This window comes from Uloborus diversus, chromosome 7, assembly GCF_026930045.1.
Source record: "Uloborus diversus isolate 005 chromosome 7, Udiv.v.3.1, whole genome shotgun sequence".
NCBI lineage: Eukaryota > Metazoa > Arthropoda > Arachnida > Araneae > Uloboridae > Uloborus > Uloborus diversus.
In genome coordinates, this window is record NC_072737.1 from 158,456,663 (window position 1) to 158,481,935 (window position 25,273).

At 35.0% G+C, this 25,273-nt stretch overlaps 1 protein-coding gene across 1 annotated transcript; it reads left to right on the forward strand.

Moving 5' to 3' along the window:
* The first annotated feature begins 1,326 nt into the window (after positions 1-1,326).
* On the forward strand, positions 1,327-23,694 carry LOC129226383 (group 3 secretory phospholipase A2-like). Its single transcript, XM_054860985.1, has 6 exons — positions 1,327-1,418; positions 4,939-5,153; positions 8,348-8,526; positions 13,996-14,155; positions 15,241-15,396; positions 23,542-23,694. Exons 2-6 carry the CDS (start codon positions 4,969-4,971, stop codon positions 23,678-23,680), a joined length of 819 nt encoding a protein of 272 aa, XP_054716960.1. The 5' UTR covers positions 1,327-1,418; positions 4,939-4,968; the 3' UTR covers positions 23,681-23,694.
* Positions 23,695-25,273: the final 1,579 nt, after the last annotated feature.

Here is a 25,273-nt window from a genome sequence, read left to right on the forward strand (position 1 = left end):
TCTAATTGTATTATAAAGACATAAAATGCCTAGTTAGGAATAATTGCGGAAGTTTTTATAACACATTTAAGAATAAAGAAAGCAAAATAATAAATAAGTAAATAAATACAATAAAGTACATTTCCGAATGGGTGTCAGCATTGAAAATATCCCATGGACAAAACACATGAATTTATCTTAAAGAATAACATAAATAACCATTGAATAAAATTAATCTTACTCATGAGTTTGAAGTGATAATACGAAATTCTGGGCTTCATGTCCTTCGTTTCGAAGTCTAGGGACGAAAAAAGTTATTTTCGGCCATTTCTAACATTGATCGCACATCGTCTGCGATATGACTTGTTTAGTACTATATTAATAAACAAATGCAGTTATCAGTCATTCATAAGTTATTCCTAAAACAATATTATTCCACACTAATAACTAAGCAACCAACTTAACGAAGCCTAAAGAACGCAACGACAACGCCACGTGCAGCTCCTCTGAACCGACTGAAATCGTAGGTCGAAGGAGGAAGATGTGCCAGCAATTCGAGGGACGCTGGGTAGAAAGAACTGTGCGCATGCGCAAGTATCAACGAAGGTCCACCTGTTCTATTGACGGCGTCAATATGTATGCAATGTTGTTATTGTAAGGTAATATCAATATTGATATTTTAAGATGAATGCAATGTTGCATACGTGTTGTTATTGTAATATTGCTTTTTAATCTTTATGCAAGCTTTATGCAGTATGAAACACGTCAATATTGACGCCGTCAGTATAATATCAAGATCTGTCAAGATTGATGCAAGAAATTTTGCTATTAGGGAGGAGGGGCAAGAACCGTTTCTAGAAACAAGCGATTGGGGTAGTAACCAATGAGTAGGGTCCTGTCGCAACTCGTGGTTGCGAAAAATATAATTTGAATTCAAAATTTCAGAATTCATTTCTTTTTTATCCAGAAACTTTCTCATTGTTTGGCGAAAACATTCCGTTTTACGGATTTACTGACGAAAACCCTTCTTGGGTTTGGCCCCGCTCCTTACAGTTGGGCGAAAAAGCTTTTTTCGCCCCCAACTATTTGCGACAACTGTACAATATTTATTTATAAGGAGTTGTGTTTAGTACCATCTTTTTTTTTGGGGGGGGGGATATTTCTTAGACATATTTTCTCCCAGACAAATCTTCTATTCACAAATTGAGATTTAAGGAAAACGCACATAAAAGGGGAATGGGGAAGAAAAAAATGGCAAGCGTACCAGAAAAATAACAACAGTGAACATCTGTTGGAGATTGGCTTCAAAGATTAAACTGATAAGTTCTTTACAGACGTATAAAGGTAATAGCGGGCAATAAACGCATCTCATCTACAGCCTTCAATTCGAGTGATTTTTTTCTCCTTGTATCTGGATATTGTTTTTGATAAAGCTTCGAGTAAGTACATTACATCATGTTTATATCAGAAAGAGTATCTCTCGTAGTATTTTCATTATTATTTAAAACTTGTCAATATTATTATTGGTTTTTCACCCCCGGACGCAAAAAGGAAGGGGGTTATGAATTAGACGTATCTGTGTAGCTGTCTGTGACACCGTAGTTCCAAAACGGATGAACCCATTTCTAAAAAACTTTTTTTTTTTTTTTTTGAAAGGAGACTTGATTGAGGGCGCTTTTATCTAGATCCAGTCTTTGTATGTTTTAAATTTGTATTGTTTTGTATGTTAGATATTAGTTAAAAACGTATAGAAAACTAGATAAAGTTTTTTTTTTTTCATGTTTAGTTTCCTTACCATTTGAGTCTGACGAAGAGCTATCGCTCTTCTCTTGTGTTGAGTCAAAAAGGCACAGAAGTGTGATCACGCTGTTGTTTGTTGCTACAATTTTCATACTACATAGACTACAATTTACTTCGAGCTTTATTGTCGAACAAGAAGTTCCGTCTAGAACTATACAAGCCTATTTTCCCGTATACCCATACTACTTTCTAGTACCTGATCAATATTCTCAAAAATAGCTAAAATCGCAAATGTTTTCCAACATACTTTCAAAATACTTTAAGCTAATTTCAAGGAATAAAATATTCCTCACTCATCTAAAAAAATTAGATGCGAAAAAAAAAACGAACAAATTAAATAGCAGCTTCTTTTAAACAAAGCAGCTAATACACTTTTTTCCATTTAAAAAAAATTCTTTAACAGCTATCAAAACGAAAAAATAATAATTAAAATAAATAAGCTCATTAAAATATCTACATCATATCAAAAAAAATCGTTTATTTTCCCCCCATTGCCAAAAATATTTTTTAAATGAATTAATGTACTTACCAAAATAAAAAAAAAACAATAAAATGTCAACTTAAAGAAATATTTTTCGGTGTTTTTTCATTGTCAAAAAATAAAAAAAAATCGTCTGCGCATATCTTTATATAGAAACATAAATGACTTCGAGTTTATTCGCCGAAAACTGAATACCTAAATTAAAACTTTAGCGTGAAAATAAAAACAAGTCATACCAACAATAATTATTTCACAGTTAAAACCATAGCTGCGGAGTCGGAGTCGGAGTCAATCTCATTTTGAGATAAAGGAGTCGGAGACGAATATCCAAGAATCGGAGTCAGTCATTTGTCCTCCGTGTATAAATTTTTGACAAAGCAACGAAGTCAGAGTCGAAGTCAGGGAGTTGGAGTCCGATTAATTATCGGGCACAGGAGTCGGATTCGGAGTCAGGTGCCCCTAAATTCTCGGAGTCGGAGTCTGGAGTTTGGCGTCAAGAGCTATTTCCAACAAAATTTGGTTGAAGTAAATCCGCCTTCAAGTTACGGAATCTACATTGACTTTCAGTTTCCCCGTAGGCGCTAATGTTAAGGGATTTGAACTGTTCAAAACTGAACGGAAAATTGCTCAAATCAAAAATATATTTTATATACAAGTTTTTCATTAAAAGCTTTTTCCTACAAAGTTTGTTTGAAGCAAATTCGCCTCACAGTTCGGAATTGCCTTGAATTTCCCTGTAGGCGCTAATGTTAAGTTTTTTTGAACTGTTCAAAATTGAACAAAAAATAGTTCAAATCAAAAAGTAAAATATGGGAATGAGGTGTCCTCGCCGAGATCTTTCGAACAAAAAAAAGTTTGTTCGAATCGGACTATTCATTCAAAAGTTATTAGGGAAGGAAAGACAGACACACGGACAGACATTTTTTCCCATCTCAATACACTACTTTCCAATTTTTAATTTTTCGATATTTATTTAATTATTTTATTTATTTTTGACTTTTTTTGTTTTTCGCAATATTTTAAGATGCATTAAGTCTTCTTTCATGCTTTTTTCTTCTTTTTCTGACTTTTACTGGGTAAGTAGGCCAGAAAGGGAAAGAATGGCTAGCAACCCAAAAATACAACAGGAAGTAAGAAAAATTAATAACTAAAGAAAATTTTTGTGGGTGAAAGTTTGGCAGTGTGAGGTTTGCGCAGTAAAAAAGAAAAAAAAAATCAACGGATTTTTACCAACCTAATTTGCGATATATGTAAATAATGAATTTATGAAATTTGTTCAAAAAATTTGTCTTGTCGTGAGTGAGCTTAACAGTATTTATTTGTTTTGTTAAAAATTTCCTTTTGTGTAAAAATTAGAGTAAATGCGTATATTGAAAATTATTATTTTTCAATGTACGTAGTTTCCTCCGCACTTATAACATAATTACAAGAAAATTCTTCAGCCATCAAACAATTAATTTAGGCAGTGAATCTTTATCAAACAGCTAGGCTCGTAGTCCTTTTCAAGAAGAATTAAACCGAGATATTTCTCATTTTACTGCAAGAAAAAAAGTTTATTTAGTTAATCTGAGAGTTCCCTGAAAGGCATTTTAAAGATCATTCTTAAATTGACTTCTGATTTTTAGTGATAACAGAGATAAATGTACCTTAGGGTCAGAAAAATTTCGGCCAAACTTTGAGCCTCTTAGTTCCACAAATATCTCATTTTCATAATAAATTTAGTTCAACACAGAATAATCACTGTGTTTATTTTTTGGTGAATTTGTTTTGCATTTATTTTGTAGCGATCATTTTAGTTCGTAGCAATATTCGTAGCACATTCTGTAATTACGTTTTCGTTCTTGTTATAAATTATGCACACACAGCAGCATCAAACAAAAAACAAAATCTCACAAAATTTATTGTCTATGTGTAGTTGCGCGCGCGGTTTTTTTTTTTTTTTTTTCTTTGCTTGTTACTTATTACCTAGTATCCAAGGGGTTCGCCAACTTCTTTCGGAGTTAGGAAGGGGTTCGCTAGGGGGAAAAGGTTGGGAACCGCTGTTATAAAACATACTCAAGTTCTCTTGGAATGCTCCTGATTCATTTCAAAAACGTGACTGGCTTTTATTTAGGAAGTTTTCTTAATTCTTCAGAAAAATTCCAGGTTAATTACTGGAAGCTTACTGACATTTAGCGGGAACTTTTCCTTTTTTTTTTTTTTTTTTGTCAGATATGTTGTGTGCCAAAAATAGGCACATTAACTGCCGATTATTTTCCAGTAACGTTTCTGTTTTTTTTTTTTTTTTTTTTTTTTTTTTTTTAAATTTAAATACAGGTTGTCTAAAATAACTAAACGATCAACACTGCGTCGCCGCATAAGAAGACAATTGCACGAAAAGGCAATGGAGAAAAAGCAATCAGAAGACACCATATAAGCAGGGGTGCCCACCTAGGAAGGGGGCATTACGCAGACTGCGCCATTGAAATTTTTAGGGGGGTTGCTTTGAGGGTTTTTCTTTTCTTCTTTTGGGGGATAACTCTTGCTCTTGGGGGGATTTTTGCGATATTTTGGGGGTGCGCCCTTGCTCTTAGAGGGGTGGGCACCACTAATATATGTGTTCTTTTAGCTATGAATTTATTTTAAAAGTTACGCCATTCGACAACAGCTTCTTAAAACATCCCTATCACCTTTTACAGAGGCAGTTGAAACACTTTTCATATAAGGCCATGAAATATATTCTCTTGACATTGTGTTTGTGTTTGTCTTGGAGCCAACTGCATTGTGAAGATTTGGCAAACAAAAGCTTCTATCTTCAGAGGTCTTTGGGCAAAAACAATGACATCCTCCTGGTCATCACTTGGATGCAATCTAAGGATGCAATAGTGCCAATGTGCAAAGTAATTAGCAATAGGTAAGACTCTGGTTCGTATATTTTTAGTTACAGTTTAGTCTCAGTAGAAACGTTTAAGAAAAATATGTGACGTTGTGGCTATGCCTATGTGTAAAATGTTTATACATATACAGTAAAATCCCTCCAATGCGGACAATAACGGGACTTTTTTTTTTTTTGCCCGCAATAGAAAAGTGTTCGCAGGACAGGGGTTTAATAATGTTATTTGCATTGGAACTGGGAATTGAAAATTGTCGGCAAAAGAGGGGTGACCGTTAAGAGGGGTTTTGCTGTGCATATATTCGGGAAAATATGATGCCAAGCTAAATACGTTTGCGCATTAGATAACATGACAAATGCGGGTTGTTGAGAGAACAGAATGAAATTAACAGTAGAACTCCAATTAGCCGAACGCCAACTATACGAATCGCTGATTTTCCGAGTCGTTTTCAGATTTTGAGCAAAATAATAAAGGTGATTGTACTTTTACTGTGATTCGTAAAATAATGATTCTGTCGACATGCTATTATCTTTCCCTCCGTGAAGAACAGTAGGGTTTATTTTATTGCTTTTTATTTTACAGTCACAAAAGGGGTTTAAGGGTTAAAACCCCTCCCAGAACCTCAACAAATTCTTTTCCCCAATATTAATCAAGTGAAAAAAAGTGTTACAGATTCTGTAAGTAGTAAATAGCATTTTTTTCTCATGCAACCACGTGTCATCTAACGTTTGGCTGCTTCTGGATCCTCTGAATAGGGAAGTTGCAACCTATTAAATGTTCATATTTTGGCTATTGGATATTGTTAATTGACCCTCAAAACTAAAAAATTCCCCATCGCCGAATTTTAAAACACCGTGGTTGATTTTTAATGAATTTTTAAAAATCCACGCGCAAAAGTGCGCGCTTCTGAAACGTCACGAGCCTACATCACAGGGCGCGAATGGGCAGTCTTCCGCCAAAGATCCCTTGTTTTCGCTAGGGACATTTTGAGCGCGCTGATATTTTTATTTTTTAGAAATTCAATAATCCTTTTGAACACACTATGGAGGCCGGATTCGTTAAAGCACAATCTAAATAGTCTTCGTCAAGTAACACCAATGAGATATTCGAATATTTTCGAGAGGATGTGTGGTTTAATGTTCCAGAAACGCGAGGAGTTAAATGCGTTTTACGTTTCGTCTTCGAAGTCGAATGCGTGACCTTCGCTTCTCCCCTATCGGAAGAGGGGATGACGTCACTTCCTATGCCATTTGACGTCACAAGAGCTTGAACTTTAAAAATTAATTTAAAAAAAACTACTTATCGTATCGCAAAATTTTTTTCACCTATGATGTTCATACATGTTACTCTATCATATAAAAATAAAATTGAAAAATCGAAAACTTCTCTATTAGCTAATTTTATTTTTATTTGCTTAATTTCGAAAAAAGGTCCGACCCCCCAGTAACAGACACCGAAATATCTGATGATACCCAATTACAGATAGGATGAGAAACGGACAAAACTCTCTTTTTCTCTTCAGAATGAGCAAAAGTTCTTTATTTTTAAAACTAAAGCCTTACTAAATTCAAATGAACATGAAACACCAGCTGACCTCGTAATGGCCGTTCATAACCTTCCAATACTGCCTTGAAAATACCAACTGGCTCATTTTTAGAACTAAAGCCTTACTAAATTCAAATGAACATAAAACACCAGCTGACCTAGTAATGGCTGTTCATAACCTTCCAATACTGCCTTGTAAATACCAACTGGCTCATTTTTAGAACTAAAGCCTTACTAAATTCAAATGAACATAAAACACCAGCTGCCCTAGTAATGGCTGTTCATAACCTTCCAATACTGCCTTGTAAATACCAACTGGCTCATTTTTAGAACTAAAGCCTTACTAAATTCAAATGAACATAAAACACCAGCTGCCCTAGTAATGGCTGTTCATAACCTTCCAATACTGCCTTGTAAATACCAACTGGCTCATTTTTAGAACTAAAGCCTTACTAAATTCAAATGAACATAAAACACCAGCTGACCTAGTAATGGCTGTTCATAACCTTCCAATACTGCCTTGTAAATACCAACTGGCTCATTTTTAGAACTAAAGCCTTACTAAATTCAAATGAACATAAAACACCAGCTGACCTAGTAATGGCTGTTCATAACCTTCCAGCACTGCCTTGTAAATACCAACTGGCTCATTTTTAGAACTAAAGCCTTACTAAATTCAAATGAACATAAAACACCAGCTGCCCTAGTAATGGCTGTTCATAACCTTCCAATACTGCCTTGTAAATACCAACTGGCTCATTTTTAGAACTAAAGCCTTACTAAATTCAAATGAACATAAAACACCAGCTGCCCTAGTAATGGCTGTTCATAACCTTCCAATACTGCCTTGTAAATACCAACTGGCTCATTTTTAGAACTAAAGCCTTACTAAATTCAAATGAACATAAAACACCAGCTGCCCTAGTAATGGCTGTTCATAACCTTCCAGCACTGCCTTGTAAATACCAACTGGCTCATTTTTAGAACTAAAGCCTTACTAAATTCAAATGAACATAAAACACCAGCTGACCTAGTAATGGCTGTTTATAACCTTCCAGCACTGCCTTGTAAATACCAACTGGCTCATTTTTAGAACTAAAGCCTTATTAAATTCGAATGAACATGAAACACCAGCTGACCTCTTAATAGCTGTTCATAACCTTCCAACACTGCCTTGTAAATACCAACTGGCCCATATTATTTACTGGCTCATGGTTTCATCCAAACTTATGACTGTCTGTTACTGGACCCTCGTCTGTTACTAATGCCGTTACCCTATATCACATGCTTACTTGTCCTTGTCCTTCGGACCATTTGTTTTTTCCAAAGATTTCTAACGCTGCACGTGTTAGAGGATTTCATAGAAAACGTTTGAAAAATGTTTAGTAATTTAACTCAGCATTCAAAAATTCAGAAAAGTCATTGCATATAGTTTCTATGAATAAACTTCTTGAATAATCGCAAACACTCTAAAAGTTTTCAAAATATCTACATGTCATTCTATTCGATGGCCAACGATAGACCAGAAAATAATTGGCAAAACATAGGGCATGACATCACTTTCAGGTTGTAAGTCAAATTAAGTTGTTGCACAGTTACTTGAAATATGGAAAAATTCCCCTTCTTTAGCTTCTGAAAGAACCAAATATTCTGCTAATTTCACTTACAGGGAGGGTATTGATACCCTAAAGAGTATGGCAGGAGAAGCTCTTCATTTGGTTTCAGAACAAGAAATGGAATATCTTCTTGAAGATTGCAGCGCAATGTCCCGCAAATTGAGCCCTTCAGAGAACGAAGTTCTCATAGACCAAGAGCATCAACAAAATGGACTGCCTGTTATATTCCCAGGTACGATTCTGAATTCAATGTACAGAAAATGTGTTTCAAATTCAAAGTAAAGCTCATCATGCGGAACGATATCCTAAAAGCTTTCTCAAACTCAGTGTGTTCTGCTTTTATAAACGGTTTCAAATGTAAACAAAGTATTCGAATGCTCTATCCATTGAGAAGGAATAGATGGAGAGAGTGCAACCCTACTATCCCGATACGGCAAAGTACCATGTGAGCTGGGGTGCAATTTCGAGTAACTAGTAATTATTTTAACGGCTCTTAAGCATTTTGTGTACATTTGCTTTGTTGGCGAGTAGCTTCTCGCCAAGTTCCTACGAACAGCAGATGCGCGAGAATAAAGATTTGCTATTTTTACTTTCTTCTATATCTAATATATAGAAGAAAGTATTGGATTCGTGCAAATTTTCGAATTTCGAATTTTGACGGATTCGAACGTTTTGAGGTGTGCTGAGTCCATTTCGACTATTTTTGGAAAATGTCTGTCTGTCTGTGTGTGTGTATGTGTGTGTGTCACGTCTGTGTGTGACCAGTTTTTTGTGGCCTCTCTACAGCAAAAACTACTGCATGAAATCGAACGAAATTTGGTACACATATGTGCCCCTATGTGAACTTGTGCCCATTGGTTTTTGGCGCGAATTCTTCCAAGGGGGGTGGAGCAATGGGACGTTTTTTGAGTTACGCGTGATTGCTATTCCTCGAGAAGTAACTGGCGGAATCAAACAAAATTTGGTCCATATGTTGCCAATAACAGGAGCAGGTGCTGATTCAATTTTGGTGTCAATAGCTCAAACGGGGGTTGAGTTATAGAACGTTTTTTGTCGTCAATTGTGACTGCTGTATCTCAAGAAATAGCAAACGGAATCAAACAAAATATTTTTTGACAAGTAGCCCTGAGTGGGTATAAGAGCTGATTTTATTTTGGTGTCAACAGCTAAAAAGGGGGTAGCGCAATCGCCCGTTCTTTTTTTCCATTGTGAGTGCCCTATCTCAAGAAGTAATGCTACGTTCTGGTTGAAATTTGGAATATATGTGAATCCATACGTAAACAGGCTTTGGTTCAATTTTGACTCCAATCTCTCCAAGAGGTGTTGATTTTTTTTTTTTTTTTTTGGGGGGGGGGGGGGGAATAAAAATAGTTTTATTAATGCAACAATAAGAAAGATAAATCGTAATAGATAGTCCGTCTGCGTATTTCTCGTGATTTTAATTGTATGGAAATGATCGGAAATATTATCTCAATGATTTAAAATTTTTAACTGTTGCCATCTTATGTTTTTTAATAAATAAAATATTTGTAATTAATTCAAGTAAGGCTTTTAAAGTAACTTTCAATTTTCGCTCTTTGTTTTGTTTTTACAATAATTCAGACATTGGGATGGTCGTCAAGTTTTTGCATGTGTAATTTTGTTTTTGTTAGAAATATTGCTTCCTCGTCAAGCATGGGGAGGGATCAGAAAAAGGAAAAATATAGAAGAAAGTTTCGTGATGGCCACAACATACTAGTTATACTTCAATTTAAATACTAGTATGCCTGCGTATGAAATCATTTCAAAACATTGATTACAATACTTATGAATCCATAAATTTTCAGTCAATAACAGAACACTTTAAACTATTTATACATGCCCGTCATTTCAGGGAATAAACACCAAAATGCAATTACATTATATTTTAAAATCCGGGAAGAAATGGGGAGAGGGAGTTTGAATGATAGGCCTGTGTTTGCATCCGTTATTTATTTATTTATTTATTTATTATTATGCGGTAAAGGAGTTGGAGCCAGAGTTGCTCTGATTTGTAGCCCTGATTTCATAATAAGCGCCGTCGCGTCGTCTGAAAAATATTTAATGCCAAGAGAGCGATTGCGTGCCAAAACGCGACAACTTCCCAGCCAAACAAGTCACCTGACCTGGGAAACATTGGATCCCAAGCTTATTTCACTGAGACATTTGCTATGGCTCCCTCCATTAGTATTCCTTCTCAATGGCTCCATCAGATATTTTTTAATGCACTTGAATATAACGCTTTGCATGCGAAGAGTCATGGTGGCCAGTAGAATGAAAGCGTCATGGATCATGATCACCAGCAAGCCCCGATTAAGATATTGAGGGGCCCCAAGGTCAAACTCTTTTCTCAAGGCTCCCGAGTGGCCAAAACTTACAATTTTAGTCATTTGGGGGCATAGGCCACGTCCTAGTTGGCCTATTCACTAGTCAGGCCCTGGTCACCAGAGAAATTTTGTAGCTGAACTTTTGAATCATTCGTTCCACTCTTTTGTATTCCGTACTCCGAACCACCCATTAAATAGTCACTAAAATTGGTAACGGATAAGTCTAGTTTTTCGTAGTTTTTACCGAACGAAATCGACCATTCATATTTCCAAACAAATAAAACTCGGCTTCCTCAAGCAGAAATTTCGACTCTGTCACATTTTTCGTCTACAGGGAGAGTTGTTTCTACCATACCAGCACACAACCCGAAGGTTGCGCCGGTAGCAAACTATGTACATGTGAAGTCAAACACATTTCTTAGATATTGAAGAACTCTATTCTCTGGAACTAGAGATGGAAGGCTTGATAGAACATTTCCATTGATAAATAGGAACATTCTATCGAGTTGGAAGACATGACATGGCAGGAAAGTTTTAAAAATGTCACAAATAAACTCAATCATCAAAATCACGGAGAGGATGAGTTCGATTAACTAGGGATCTTTTTCGAGACAGTCATTAACTGAAAGTAAGATTTTGACTTCAGCTGAAATATCAAAATCAGATCAAATTTTAGTCGTAGGATTTCCTTTGATAAAGTTCTGTATGTAATCTCGATTTTTTTATTTCATCGTCTGGGGGGTCACTTCCAGAAACAGAATTTTTTTCAGCAGTCTGCGACGCAGAATAAAAAAACTCAAAAATGGTCTACAAAAGGTAAACGAGCGTTAGGTTAATCGAAATATTTATTATAAACCATCACTAAAGAATGCCAGAAAACAGCAAGCGAAACTAAAAAATTACAAGAAAAGCGTAAGGTTAAAACCTTCAAACTAAAATTAAAAAAAAAAAAAAAAGGTGCGTCCCGGGACGCTCGGCAGAAGTGATAACTTTCATATGATTAAATTATTATAATATTTTAATCCTATGAAAGTAACAATTGGCTTATGGTAGCTATAATAAGCAACGAAATTTTTGCATTGTATGTTGCAAAGACTGCATCAAATACAGTTCCGTGACTTGCAGTGGCTTTTTCTGGCTTATTAATCATTTGTAATTGTAATTTGGATTATAGAAATGATACTAAATTTTAGCTCGATCAGAAGCAAAATTAACATTAAAACCTCCGGTTAAAATTAAAGGAATTGTATAATAATCATCATTAACTAAAGCAGAACCTTCTTGTGTATAATTTAAAAGCTGTTTATGAATAAATTGAAAAATACTTGAAATACTTTTGTTTGGAGATATATATATATATATATATATATATATATATATATATATATATATATATATATATATTGGAAATAATAATTTGTTGCTTTGCTTCATTGAGACGACTTCAAAATTGCTCTAAATGGAAAATAATTTTATTCTTTGATCACCATTCAGACTACTTTTAATCATAAATTTTGACGTCGGCGCAAAAACAGTAGATTTATTGACGCGTCGTTTCTAAATATTTCGTTTATCAGAAAAAGCACTCAAACTTACGATATATTTTAGATTTTACTATGTGATGAACAAATTAAATGTTTATTTATTATTTTTGTTTGCTCGGCCGTCCCCAACCCCCGCGTTGCAGAGTCTGCGGGGATGAAGTTCGTTTAAAATATGTACACCTTATCACAGTTCAAAACCGTAAATGAAGCGAGATATTTTTAGTATAACTAATCGCAAAAATGTTTTTGTTTTGAAAATAAATTTAAAGATTAAATGCTGTTTTGATTATATATTGTTTAAAATGTTATTGGTATTATATTGTATTATTAAACTCACCTTTTGTTAGGAGATTGCGTTATGTTGCGTCGGTCATCCATTTTCTGTTAGTTTCATTACTTTTTCTACAATCACTTAACGCTTAAAGCTGACCCAAAGAATAAAGAAACAAAATTTCCCCGACCATGCGCGCTTCTGTCGTATGCGCGAACGAAAAGAATGCCCGGCGAGAGTTGCGCCGTTACGCGCGTTATGTCAAAAGTCGGTTTATCCTCCCATAAGAAGTTATCACTTCAAAAAAACAGAGGTTCAGATAGCTGTGGAAGCAAATGCTTTTTAACCGTTCAGCCACGACACCTGTAGTAGACACCTCTTCTTTTTTGCTCTTAAAGTTTTCTTTTCTGTTTCATTTTGAACTTTATTTTTCTGCTTTAAATTGGATAGATACGTGTATAAAGAGGGGAAAAATATCTTTCCAATTCAAAAATAGTCTGTAGACCCCCGCAAGAATATGCGTCGGGAATCGCACTGTTTCTGCTACCGGGATGCCACTTCTTCAATTTCATCATGCAACCGTTTATTAACGCCACTTAGTGCCCTTCAAATATTCCCGATTTCTTAAAAGATTCTTTGCAAATCCTCAATCTAGAACTAGGTAATATCGTGTCGGTCAGCTATTTTATATTCCAGTTCTCTGAACTAAGCAACCTAGAGCTAGGCAATATTGTGTCACTAAGCTATTTCTTATTCCCGTCCTCTGAACTAAGCAATCAATAAGCTAGGCAATATGATGTCGGTCAGCTATGAGCTACGTCATATTCCAGTCATCCATCTGAACTAAGCAACCTAGAGCTAGGCAATATTATGTCACTCAGTTATTTCTTATTCCAGTCCTCTTAACTAAGCAGTCTATAGCTAGGCAATATGATGTCGGTCAGCTATGAGCTACGTCATATTTCAGTCATCCATAAGCAACCTAGAGCTAGGCAATACTGTGTCACTCAGCTGTTTCTTATTCCAGTCCTCTGAACTAAGTAGTCTATAGCTAGGCAGTATTATGTTGGTTAGCTATGAGCTATGTCATATTCCAGTCATCCATCTGAACTAAGCAACCTAGAGCTAGGCAATATTATGTCACTCAGCTATTTCTTATTCCAGTCCTCTGAACTAAGCAGTCTATAGCTAGGCAATATGATGTCGGCCAGCTATGAGCTACGTCATATTCCATTCATCCATAAAGCAACCTAGAGCTAGAGAATATTGTGTCACTCAGCTATTTCTTATTCAGTCCTCTGAACTAAGCAGTCTATAGATAGGCAATATGTGTCGGACAGCTACGTCATATCCCAAGTCATCTAGAGCTCAGCGATATTGTGTCACTCAGCTATTTCGTATTTCAGTCCTCTGAACTAAGCACTCTAAAGCTAGGCAGTATTATGTCGCTGTCTCAGCTATCTCGTCCTCCCTTTTTCTGAATGATGTTATGACTGGGTATCCACGTGACTGGCTTGCTGTATTCTTTATTCTGGTTTTAGGTACAAAGTGGTGCGGAGCAGGGGACATAGCCAAGAATTACGACGATCTCGGACTTCACCAGGACACTGACAGATGCTGTAGAGCTCATGATTTATGTGATGACATTTTGTTGGCAGGCGAAACAAGGAATAATTTAACAAACAAGTCGCCATTCACAGCGTAAGATTCCCTTCTTTATCTTCTGGTAAATTTCTTACAAACTGAAAACTCTAAAAAATATTTATCGAACTGAATAAAATAAAATAATAGTTTAAAAAACTAAAAAAACACGCTTTCGTAGCAAAATGAACTAAAAAGTGAAAAATAATCTTTGGATGATAGTAGTTGACCAATCACTAAATTTTAATGTAATACAAAAAACCGTGGGGTGTTGTCTATTTACATTTTTGCGTGGACAATAAATGGAAGAAATTCAAGACAACTGATAAGAAACCCCCACGCTTTTTTGTATTACATCAAAATTAAATGATTGGTCAATTACTATCATCCAAAGATTATTTTTCACTTTTTAGTTCATTTTGCTACGAAAGCGTGTTTTTTTTTAGTTTTTTAAATTATTATTTTATTTTCTTCTTTTTAGTTTAACTTGTTTTACGAAAAAATATCGATGTGTGTGTGCGGAAATCATATCTACATTACTTGGAAAATTTGAGATGCATTTGAATAAAAGTTTGTTCAACAATGGTCTGATCAGCAACGAATTTCCAATTGGAGGCTCACCTAAATTTTGGCATGAAATTAGTTAAAAACAATTATATTTCAAGTTCTAATTACCTTGGAACATTGGAACAAATTTTGTCTGATGCAGAAAAATTAAAGGTTTTTGTAGATATTTTTAAATAATTTTTGCGAGCATTTTTTAATGTATTTTTATTTTTTTTTCCTTTTTCACATTGTTGGATTTATTCCAAAATATTGATTAAAATTGGAGGAAACTAACAATTAAAAGAGTTAATTAATTAATTTGATTTTAGAATATTGCATTTCATCGGGTCTGAGGTCGCGTGCCAAATTTCAAAAATCCGATCGCAGGAAGTGGGCGAAATTTGAACTGCAAGATTCCGTTACAAGATACATACAGGTGAAGCTAATAAAAGCGTGTTAAAAAAGAATGAAATTGATCGTTGATTTGTACAATATGATATTTTCTTCCCCCCCCCTCTTATTTTAATAATTTTTTAAGCTTTAAGTACATTTTATTCTATTTTGTGACTTACCGCATCTTGTCTTTTTTTAATTTTTAGATTAAGTTGCAAATGTGATGATGATTTTTACAAGTGCTTGGACAGAGTCAACAGCTTAACTTCTAATACAGTAGGCAATATGTACTTCAATGTTCTGAGAAGAAAGTGCTACAAACTGGACTACCCGACAACTAATAAATGTATAAAATACAGAACGTAAGTCACACTTTACTTAAATTAATCTTGAAAAAGCATTTTCATTCCGTGCACCAGCAGTTTCTTTGCCTTGCCTATTTATCACTAAAAGTAAAAATCAGGGGCGAGTACAAAAGTAACAAGATGGGGCGGGGGAGGAGGGTCATAGGTCACCGTAAAATTTAAAAAAAAAATCCTTATTCGATAAATTTTGTCTTAGATTCGGCAAAAATTTTATTACTCAGTGAAATTTGGAGATCTATTCGGCAAAATTATCCTCATTTGGCGAAATTTGGAGTTCCCATTCCGCAAATTGATAATTTTCACTCTCCCAAAAATTTTAGTTCGGGCGCCCCTGGTAACAATGGCAATGATAAATGAAGATTCTGTGTAGCTTTTAAGATATTGGGGTTCCTTTGCCCGGGCTCAGTTGGCGCATGCGCAAATCATAGTCTGGTGTCCAGCGTTCCCAAGTAATAACTGCGAGCTCTCCCGTTTCGTTTGGTAGACCCTCGAATTTTCATGCCTTCTTTCTAATTCTCTGATGGAGTAAATATCTCCCGAATTTTCACTAAAACAACTCCACGAAAAGAGATTTTTCAATGATTAAAATTTCGAGAAAAATCCCTACGTTAAAACGATTGCGAAAATAAAACTTTTTCATACTCAAAGTAAGAAAACTGTAGTATATGTTCCATCGTTTTTGAAACATATTAAATTAATTTCCTTTTTTTAAAACAATAGGGCTGCTATCACTTTTTTTAGTGAATCTTCTGCCGCTGCTTTCACTTTTTTTAAGCCAAGTTTTATCTGTTGTATGTAATCGCTTTCTCTATTGGTTTAAAAGAAAGAATTGTGCTTATTTCTTATTGGAAAAGACATTTGCAGCTTTCCACGGAGTTCGCGTAATCCACCATCGGACTTAGGAGAAAGCTTATTGCTATTTGAGAAACATCATTGGATGCTGAAAATCTGCCCTCTATTCTATTTAAAGAGCAGCAGTCTTGTTTATCGGTGTCAGTTATTCCGACATCCTTCCGTTGGAGATTACAGACATCCGTCTAAGCGCTCCAGAACCAATTTCCATTTCCATTGCACTACTTTTCTCTGTCTTGCTGTATGTGTGTCCCCATGTTTCGTATTAAACGTATTTGTTTATGTTCAGTTGTCTGAATCTCTGCTTTATACAACCTTTCAACAGCAGAGCGTGGTTAGTTCTAAGTTTCACCCAGCTACTAAATCACTGCAGTAGCGGAGTAACATGGGGGACGAGATAAAATATTCCGTTGAGCCTTTTGACGGAAGGAATTTCTCTCTGTGGTGCAGGAGAATGGAAGCGGTTTTCGCAGCAAAGAATTTAGAGGTGTATTTGGAACGTGAAGCGGATTCTTCGAAAGCCAATGAACTTTTAGCGAGTAAGAAGGCCTATGCCTTGATGTTATCATTTCTTAGTGATAAAGTTTTAGTTTCGCTTTCGGAAGAAAAGACTTCTGCTGAAGTAATTGCAAAATTGAAATCGATCTATGTTCGAGAAGGAGCGGTCAGTCAGATATTGGTTAGAAAGAGACTTTCAACTTTGAAAATGAAAAAGGACTCATCCATGCAGGAGCATATTGATGAAGTGAACAGGCTCGTTACCCAACTAAAATCGTGTGGCGTGAAAGTGAGTGACATGGACAGTATTGTCTATCTTTTGATGTCTCTTCCAGCAGAGTATGACGCATCGAAATCTGCAATAGAAAATCAGCCTTCGGAGAACTTGACTTTAGAATTTGTTTGCGGTCGTCTTCTGGATGCTGAAGCGCTGATGAGAAATCGTCGAGTCTCGGAGTCCAAATCGTGGAAAACAGAGTCATCGAGTGGTGCAGCCTTTTCTACAAATCATCGGGTAATGTGTAACAAGTGTCGCAAAACAGGGCACATTGCGAAATTTTGTAGAAGTAATATAATTTGCTACCAGTGCGGAAGAAAAGGACATTTCAAGAGGAATTGCACAGTCCAGGCAGGCAAGAATACTTCATCAAAGGATGGAGCAGTTGCAGTAACTTTTGTTATTGGCGAAGTAGAACATCGATCATTTATAGTGGATAGCGGATCTACAGCTCATATGTGTGCACATCGGGAATGGTTTGAGGAGTTAAAACCATCCTCAGGAACTGTGTCATGCGCTGCAAAAACCAGTAAAATGGAAGTAAAAGGAATAGGAACTATTCGCGGTGTATTAGGTGACGGTATGCAAGAGATCCTACTGAAAGATGTGTTATATGTTCCAGAACTAAATGGAAACCTCATTTCAGTGAAACAGATACAAAAAGCTGGGTACATTGTGAGCTTCAAAAATGACGAAGCAGTCATTGAAAAGGGAAGTACAAACTTCGTTTTGTGCAAGCTGAATTCAAAAGGTCAATATGCAAGTGATTTTGTTCCCTTCATTTCAAATTCCTTTGTTGCAGAAAAAGATGGAGGTGGAACACTCCGGAACCCATGTTCTGAGCAAACTAGGATTACCAACAAGTGATAAATTTTGTGAAAACTGTGTGTTAGCGAAGCAGTCCGCGAACCCTATAGGAATAGGAAACCGAAGAAGAGAAAAAGCTCCCATGATGACAATCCATTCTGACCTATGCGATCCGGTCAATCCACCAGCTCAAGCGGGTGAAAGGTATGTGTTAACATTAGTTGATGATTATTCTCGTTTTTGTGAATTTCGTCTTCTTAAAAAGAAAAGTGATGTTCCCAGTTTCTCAAATTGAATGAAAGCGTTCGAAAAATTCGTTGTGACAATGCCCAGGAATATGTTTCAGGTGAACTTAAAGTGATAGCAAATAAACTTGGAGTTACGATAGATACCTGCCCTCCCTATACTCACGAATTGAACGGAATTCCAGAGCGGATGAACAGATCACTTTTTGATAAAGCCCGTGCACTTTTACATGATGCAAATTTACCTAAGAACTGTTGGGGATATGCCATTCAAGTTGCAGCATATATTCATAACAGAATCCCTAGTTCAAGCATAAATGATATGTCACCCTTTGAACTAAAATATTCCCAGAAACCGGATTTAAATCAAATTAAATTATTTGGTTGTGATGCTTATGCCAAAATTCCTGATACTCGCAGACAAAAATTAGATCCAAAATCTAAACGAATGATCTTCATTGGATATTCTAGCATGGGATATCGATTAATGGATCCTGATACGCACAGAGTTATTGTGTCACGTAATGTTCGCTTCAATGAAAATAAAGTATATGTGCAAGATAGAAGTAATTCACCAGACGAGCTTCCGAAAGGAGAAGAAAAAGACGAGGAAAAACACGACAACGAAGTAAATAAAGAGATAGGAGAAAACGAAACCAAAGTGCCTGCAGCTGCACCCCGACGGTCAGAAAGAGAAAGTAAGAAGCCAGAACGATATGAAGCAATGTACTCGTCAGAAGAGACGTTGACTTTTTATGACATTTCAAAACTACCGGAAGAACAACAAGCCCAGTGGAAAGTCGCGATGGGGAAGAATTGCGCTCCATCCAGATAAACAAAACTTGGGAACTGGTAGATCTCCCTGATTACGCGACCCCCATAAAGTGTAAGTGGGTGTTTAGGAAGAAAAGAGACGGAACTCTCAAGGCCAGACTTTGCGCAAAGACCAGCAGAAGGAATACGTACAAAATTATTCGCCAGTCATTGGAATGCCTTGTTTACGATTAGTTCTTGTTTCGATTCTTCAAGAGAATTTAAAGGCTTATGTAATGGATGTGAAAACAGCTTTTCTGAATGGTGAGTTGCAAGAAATTGTTTTTATGGAACAACCGCAACGATTAAATGATTCATCTGGCAGAGTATGCAAATTAAAAGTTTATACGGATTAAAACAAGCTCCTAGACAATGGTTCTTCAGATTTTCGCAATTTATGTTAAAAATTAATTTTAAGCAGTTAAACTCGGAACCGTGTATTTTCATCAGAGTTTTGAATGGAAGAAAAATAATAATTTGTTTATATGTTGATGATATTCTTATCGCAGGATCAGATGATTCAGAAATAATGATTGTGATTAAACTTCTTCAAAATGAATTTCAGATGTCCAAACTCGAACCAGCTTCAGAATTTTTAGGAATTCGTTTGGAATTTACTTCTACTAAATTAGTGCTAGATCAAAAGGAGTATATTCTTAAACTATTGAAGAGATTTAACATGAGTGAGTGTAAGCCGAGTGCAACACCTTTAGAAGCAAAGTCAACTCCAGCTGACTTTGAGGAAGGAACTATCTTCAAAGGACCTTACCGTGAACTAGTTGGATCTTTATTGTATCTTGCGATGACAACACGACCCGATATACTGTTCGCTGTGAACTGTCTCAGTCAATTGCAGGAGAATCCAACAGAATCGGCTTGGAACGGACTTAAAAGAATTTTACGATATTTAAAAGGTACATCGGATTGTAAAATTGTGTATATTAAGTGTTGTGATTCTAATGTTGATTTATCTATGTATGTTGATTCAGATTGGACATCAGATCCGCGTGATCGCAAATCAGTTTCTGGTTACGTTATTTTTTATAAAAAGTGTCCAATTTTATGGAGCTTGAAGAAACAAAGTTCAATAGCTGTTTCTTCTACTGAAGCTGAGGTACTCGCAGTTGGTAAGCAGGGGCGTAGCTAAGGGGGGGTTTGGGGACAAAACCCCCCTGAAATGTTTGTCCCCAAAAAAAAGGAGAGAGAGAGAGAAAGAAAGAAAAGAGAAGAGAAAGAAAAGAGAAGAGAAAGAAAAGAGAAGAGAAAAAAAAAGAAAAGAAAAAAAAAATCAAAAATCAGTGGTCAAAAATTCACTTCGCTCCCCCCCCCCCCAGTGCCATTGAAAATCAGCTCAATGAGTGACCCTCAAGCGTAAAGACGCCTCACTCCTCACTGTGCTGCAACATTTTTTTGATAATTGAGTGAAATTTCACACTTCGCTTTAGAAATGAGATTGATTTGTTAAATCTACGTATATGTAACCTTTTTTTTGTCATAGATTCTGAAAATTGTTAAGTATGTTTAATTTTATGAGCGGCGCAGTGGGAATATTACATACAGTTGAATCTGTATGTTTCGAATTTCACAGGAAGGAAAACAATCGAGATAAAGAGGTTTTAATACGGGGGCTTTAAGAAACTTTATAGAAATTTGGAATATGATGGTGAAAATTTGAAATCGATACTATAGACAACATGGGCTCTTGATCAAAATTCCTCTGTATTAGTTTTGTTAGGTCTTTATTCTATTATTACATTATTAAGTGCTTTATTGCCAGTTTAAGGAAACATTTTGACCGTAAAAGAAACTTTGAGCATATCTTTTTGAAGAAAACGTCTTTTATTGCTTTTTGGTGCCTGATTTTTTCTTTTTCTTGTTTTTTGATTAATTATTTATCCTCTTGAGGTTAGCAATTGCTGCAAATCTAACCGGGCCAATATTCTAGGATTTTCGTTTTTTCTTTACTTGAAAAAATCTTCAACTTTCTTTTCCCTCCTATCATCTTAGTTTTCTTTAAGGAATCATAATTTTAAGAAAGAGAGCGATCACAGAACAGTACTAAACCAGATAACAGAGCAAAATGGCTTTTAACTTGAATGACCTTTAACCATGAACTTGAAATACTCATCCATAATGCAACTAATACTCAACCTGTGAATTTCACCCCTTTACTCTTCTTCCAAGAAAGTGCTCGAAACGACTGTCCTTCGGTTAATCTTCCTAGAAAACCTATTCGTGGAACGCATTTATCCTTTTTTTGCCCCCTCAGCCCTTTCTGTTTCGAGTTGAAGAAAATGCTTTTGCTTGCTGATTTGAAGATCATTGGGATTCGAATCCAAAAATGATAGCATAGCCGGAATTCGAGACATAAGGTTTTTGTTGGCGTTGTGCTATCATAGTCAAAACGGCCTTTGCTAACCAGAAAATCCACCGCAATCACATCGATTTGTCGAAAATGTCAGCCAGTATTTTCTGCGTATTCTTTTAAAAACGTGCAGTCTGAACTATTTAGAATAGTATATTCTAAGTGAACGTTGTTGTATAATGAAGCGAGCAAAACCGATAACAAGCTTTTTAACCCCCCCCCCCTCCAAAAAAAATGTAAATGACGAAAATGGTTGCTCTAAAAAGAGAAAGATAACGTCCTCTGAAGAAAACGAAGTACAGTCTGCTGAAGCAGCATTAATTCCATCGAACCCTTCTGAAGGAAATTTTATTTTAATTTAAAAGAAAAACTGCATAGCATTACATGAATAAAATGTTTAAAAACGAAATGAATCTAGACTGTTCTGTACTATTCTTGGTTGTTAGCTTGGTTCGCATTAAAAAGTAGAAAATAAACAAGACTTCTGTTTATAACACTCGAAAATTGCTGTTGCTCTCTCAAATATATATTTATGTAAATTCTAAAGCAGGTAATAAAATTAAAAATAAAAACTTGAAAGGAGAACAGATGGTATGCAGCTTTGTGCAAATAACTTTCTACCGCCTATATTTCTTCCCTCTTTTTTAATTCGAATTTTATTAACTGCTTTAGAACTAGCATAAATGTAAATACATATAAAAAGCAACATATAAATATAACGATATGAAAAGTCATTTCATTTTTTGCAGGTTATAATCAAGAAGTCTTTTTTTATTTTATTTCAAGCTTTTAGTGCGAACCAAGTTAGTAAAAATAGTCTGACCACCGATGAGATTGGAAGTCAAGCATCCAGTTCACAGGCGGAAATGGATCCATCTATTAGCTTTCAGAGATGCCAGCTTTTGTAGATGTATGTTAGCCTCTAAATTAAGCAGTCACACTGAAATGAACGGAACACGCTCATCAGATATTTGATTTTCCCCCTGATTTGGATAGACTGGTTTTGATTAGACCTGTTGCTAGAAAGTTTCACTTTAAATTAAATGGAGGAAAAGGAAAAAAAATTAAATTTTCCAAAACATTACAAAAAATAAATAAATAAAAAAAATTCTTTGATTTTGTTTTGTTTGACACAAGTATCGAACTTGGGGCACCCCATTCCAAAGTATGTAAAAGTTCACACACACACACACACACACATATATATATATATATATATATATATATATATATATATATAAAAGAAGTAACCCCCCCCCCCGAAAGTCGGGTCTAGCTACGCCTCTGTTGGTAAGTCTTTATTAGATCTAGTGTATTATAAAAATATTGCATGTGAATTTCGTACTGTAAATAACATTGTCATATATGAAGATAATCAGTCTGCAATCAAATGTATAACTAATGAAAATAGTTCTTGTAGATTGAAACATATTGATGTTAAGTTAAAGTTTATTAGAAATACTTTAAATGTTGAAAATATATATATTGAATATGTTTCTACTGATAAGCAAATTGCTGATATGTTTACTAAGGCTCTTCCTAAATTTAAATTGCATGAACTTTATGTCATTGTGTTGTTTAGTAATAAGCGATTAAGGGCGGGTGTTGTATGTAATCGCTTTCTCTATTGGTTTAAAAGAAAGAACCGTGCTTATTTCTTATTGGAAGAGACATTTTCAGCTTTCCACGGAGTTCGCGAAATCTCTTCTTTAATCCACCATCGGACTTAGGAGAAAGCTTATTGCTATTTGAGAAACATCATTGGATGCTGAAAATCTGCCCTCTATTCTATTTAAAGAGCCGCAGTCTTGTTTATCGGTCTTCACTACTTTTCTCTATGTCTTGCTGTATGTGTGTCCCCATGTTTCGTATTAAACGTATTTGTTTATGTTCAGCTGACTGAATCTCTGCTTAAGCAACCTTTCAACATTATCTGTACAAACTTAGTCATAAATTAATTAATTAATAAAATTTCTGGAAAAGGGAAAAGTGAATTAATATTAAATAGTAAATTTAAACATCAAATGTTGGGTCTGAAAATAATATAGCTTTTCCCACCATTAGTCGTTGATTTAAGTACGGGAAGCGGGGATAAGCGAAAATAATTGAAATGAAATACGTTTTTCATAATGAACAAACAGAAATTTCATTTAAAATTTTAGTACATAAAAGACAGAACATTGTTTTTTATTGTAGAACCTGTATTTAAAAGTCATTTTTCGCCGCTAATTTGCTTTGTCAAATAATAGCGTGTAATACAATTTATTGTACCATTTTCTCCCTAGGTTTCTGAAGATTACTTGCCTGGAATACGAAAAGGATAAGAAATCTCCAAAAGTGTACCAATGGGTAGCTGCTAAAAAATACAAAAAGATTCCATTTCCCGGGCCATTGACGATTACCTTACCTTCAGGGCGCCATTGAAAAATAAAATTACTTTTTAAACGATTGTAGTTCACAACTTAAATTACTAAACTTACATAACTTATATAACTAACATAAATTACATAACTAAAACCTCTTCTGATACAGATTTTCACGAACATCTCCAGCATAAACACGGGAAAAAAAGCGTCAAAAAGGCCTTTCATACATTTTTTGTAACACAGATTGATGCTCTATTTTATAAACGTGTCATTTTGGAACATTCACAATTTTTTAACAACTTACTACAGTGTAAACCTGATTTTACGTCCATCGAATGTATGTTTTTCCCGCACTTTACGCTTTTTTTTCATCAGGTCCCATTTTTTTCGTTTTCTAATAATGTTAATTTAACCTGGATAGAAAGTTTGTTATTTATGAATTTCCCGTATTTTACGTTTTCCCATGGAAGTAAAAAAAAAACAAAATTGCTACTGCTCCATCTGGCTACGTTACTGACTCCACTGTACAGAGTATTTTCACGCTAAGTGCAAATGAATGGAAAATGATATAAAATGGTAGGTGCAAGAACGTTTTTCTTTTTTTTTTTTCGTAAGATATTGATATTATATCTTTCAAAAAGAGTCATCATTACTACCTTTAGTTTTTTCTATTTCGTCTTTTCTTTCTATGTATTTCCCGTATTTTACTTTTTTTACCCAGTCTCTTGAGAAACATAAAATCGGGGTATTACTCTTGTTCCTAAAAAGCTCCCATAGAATCAGTGCAATTTAAAATCGTTTTTACAAACTAAAACAAAAAAAAAATAATCTGAATTTTGACATCTTGAATTCAAATTATGTTTTTCGCAATCACGAGTGTGTGTATATAGCAGGGTTGGCCGGAATGGACCCAATTGGGTTGGACCCAATGGGTTTTTTCGAAAAAACCCATTTAAAAAAAACCCATTATTTAGCCCACTTTTGGGATTTTTTAAATTTCCTGAGAAGTTTTTAAAAAATTAATTCATTTATATACTTTCACAATTTAAACTTCTTTTTTATTTGTTCTTCACCACAGACAATGGACATAAAAAATGAATTTTTAACTTTAATAATAGTATTTCTTAACGGCATTAAAAAAATACTTCAAAGATTTTAAATAAATATATTTAACTTTTTTCTTTAACTGGTCTATAAATAACTCAAATTATCTTGACTAAGTCCTGTCATGTCTGATTTTCTCAATATTTGTAGATTATACAGAAGAAACTACTCTTTACTCTAGCTAAAAGGCTTTCATGTGAATTATTTTCTGCAAACCTACACATCACAAATCTTGAATAAACAAAGTATATTTTTTAGAAATTAACAGGTTTTAAACGGTCGGACAGAAAACAAAATAGGATCTACAGTATTTTCATTATCTTTCGAAGAAGTTTAATATTTCTTATTCTGTACACAGAAATAGAAAAACAGGCAAAATAAAATTCAAAGAAATGTCTTGATTAAGCTTGAATTCAGTAAAAAGGGATTTAAACTACTTGAGGTTCTACAGTAGTTTTGCATAACAAAATGAAATACAATAAAGTAAAATGCAAAAAAAAAAAAAAAATGTAGTAATTGAAAACGAACAAACGAACAATAGATTTTA

Excerpts from the sequence above, each read along its gene's own strand:
- LOC129226383 (XM_054860985.1), top strand. The coding sequence starts at position 4,969 with ATGAAATATATTCTCTTGACATTGTGTTTGTGTTTGTCTTGGAGCCAA. Across the intron at positions 8,527-13,995 it reads ACTGCCTGTTATATTCCCAG|GTACAAAGTGGTGCGGAGCA; the intron begins GTACGATTCTGA and ends TTCTGGTTTTAG. Across the intron at positions 15,397-23,541 it reads AAATGTATAAAATACAGAAC|GTTTCTGAAGATTACTTGCC; the intron begins GTAAGTCACACT and ends TTTTCTCCCTAG.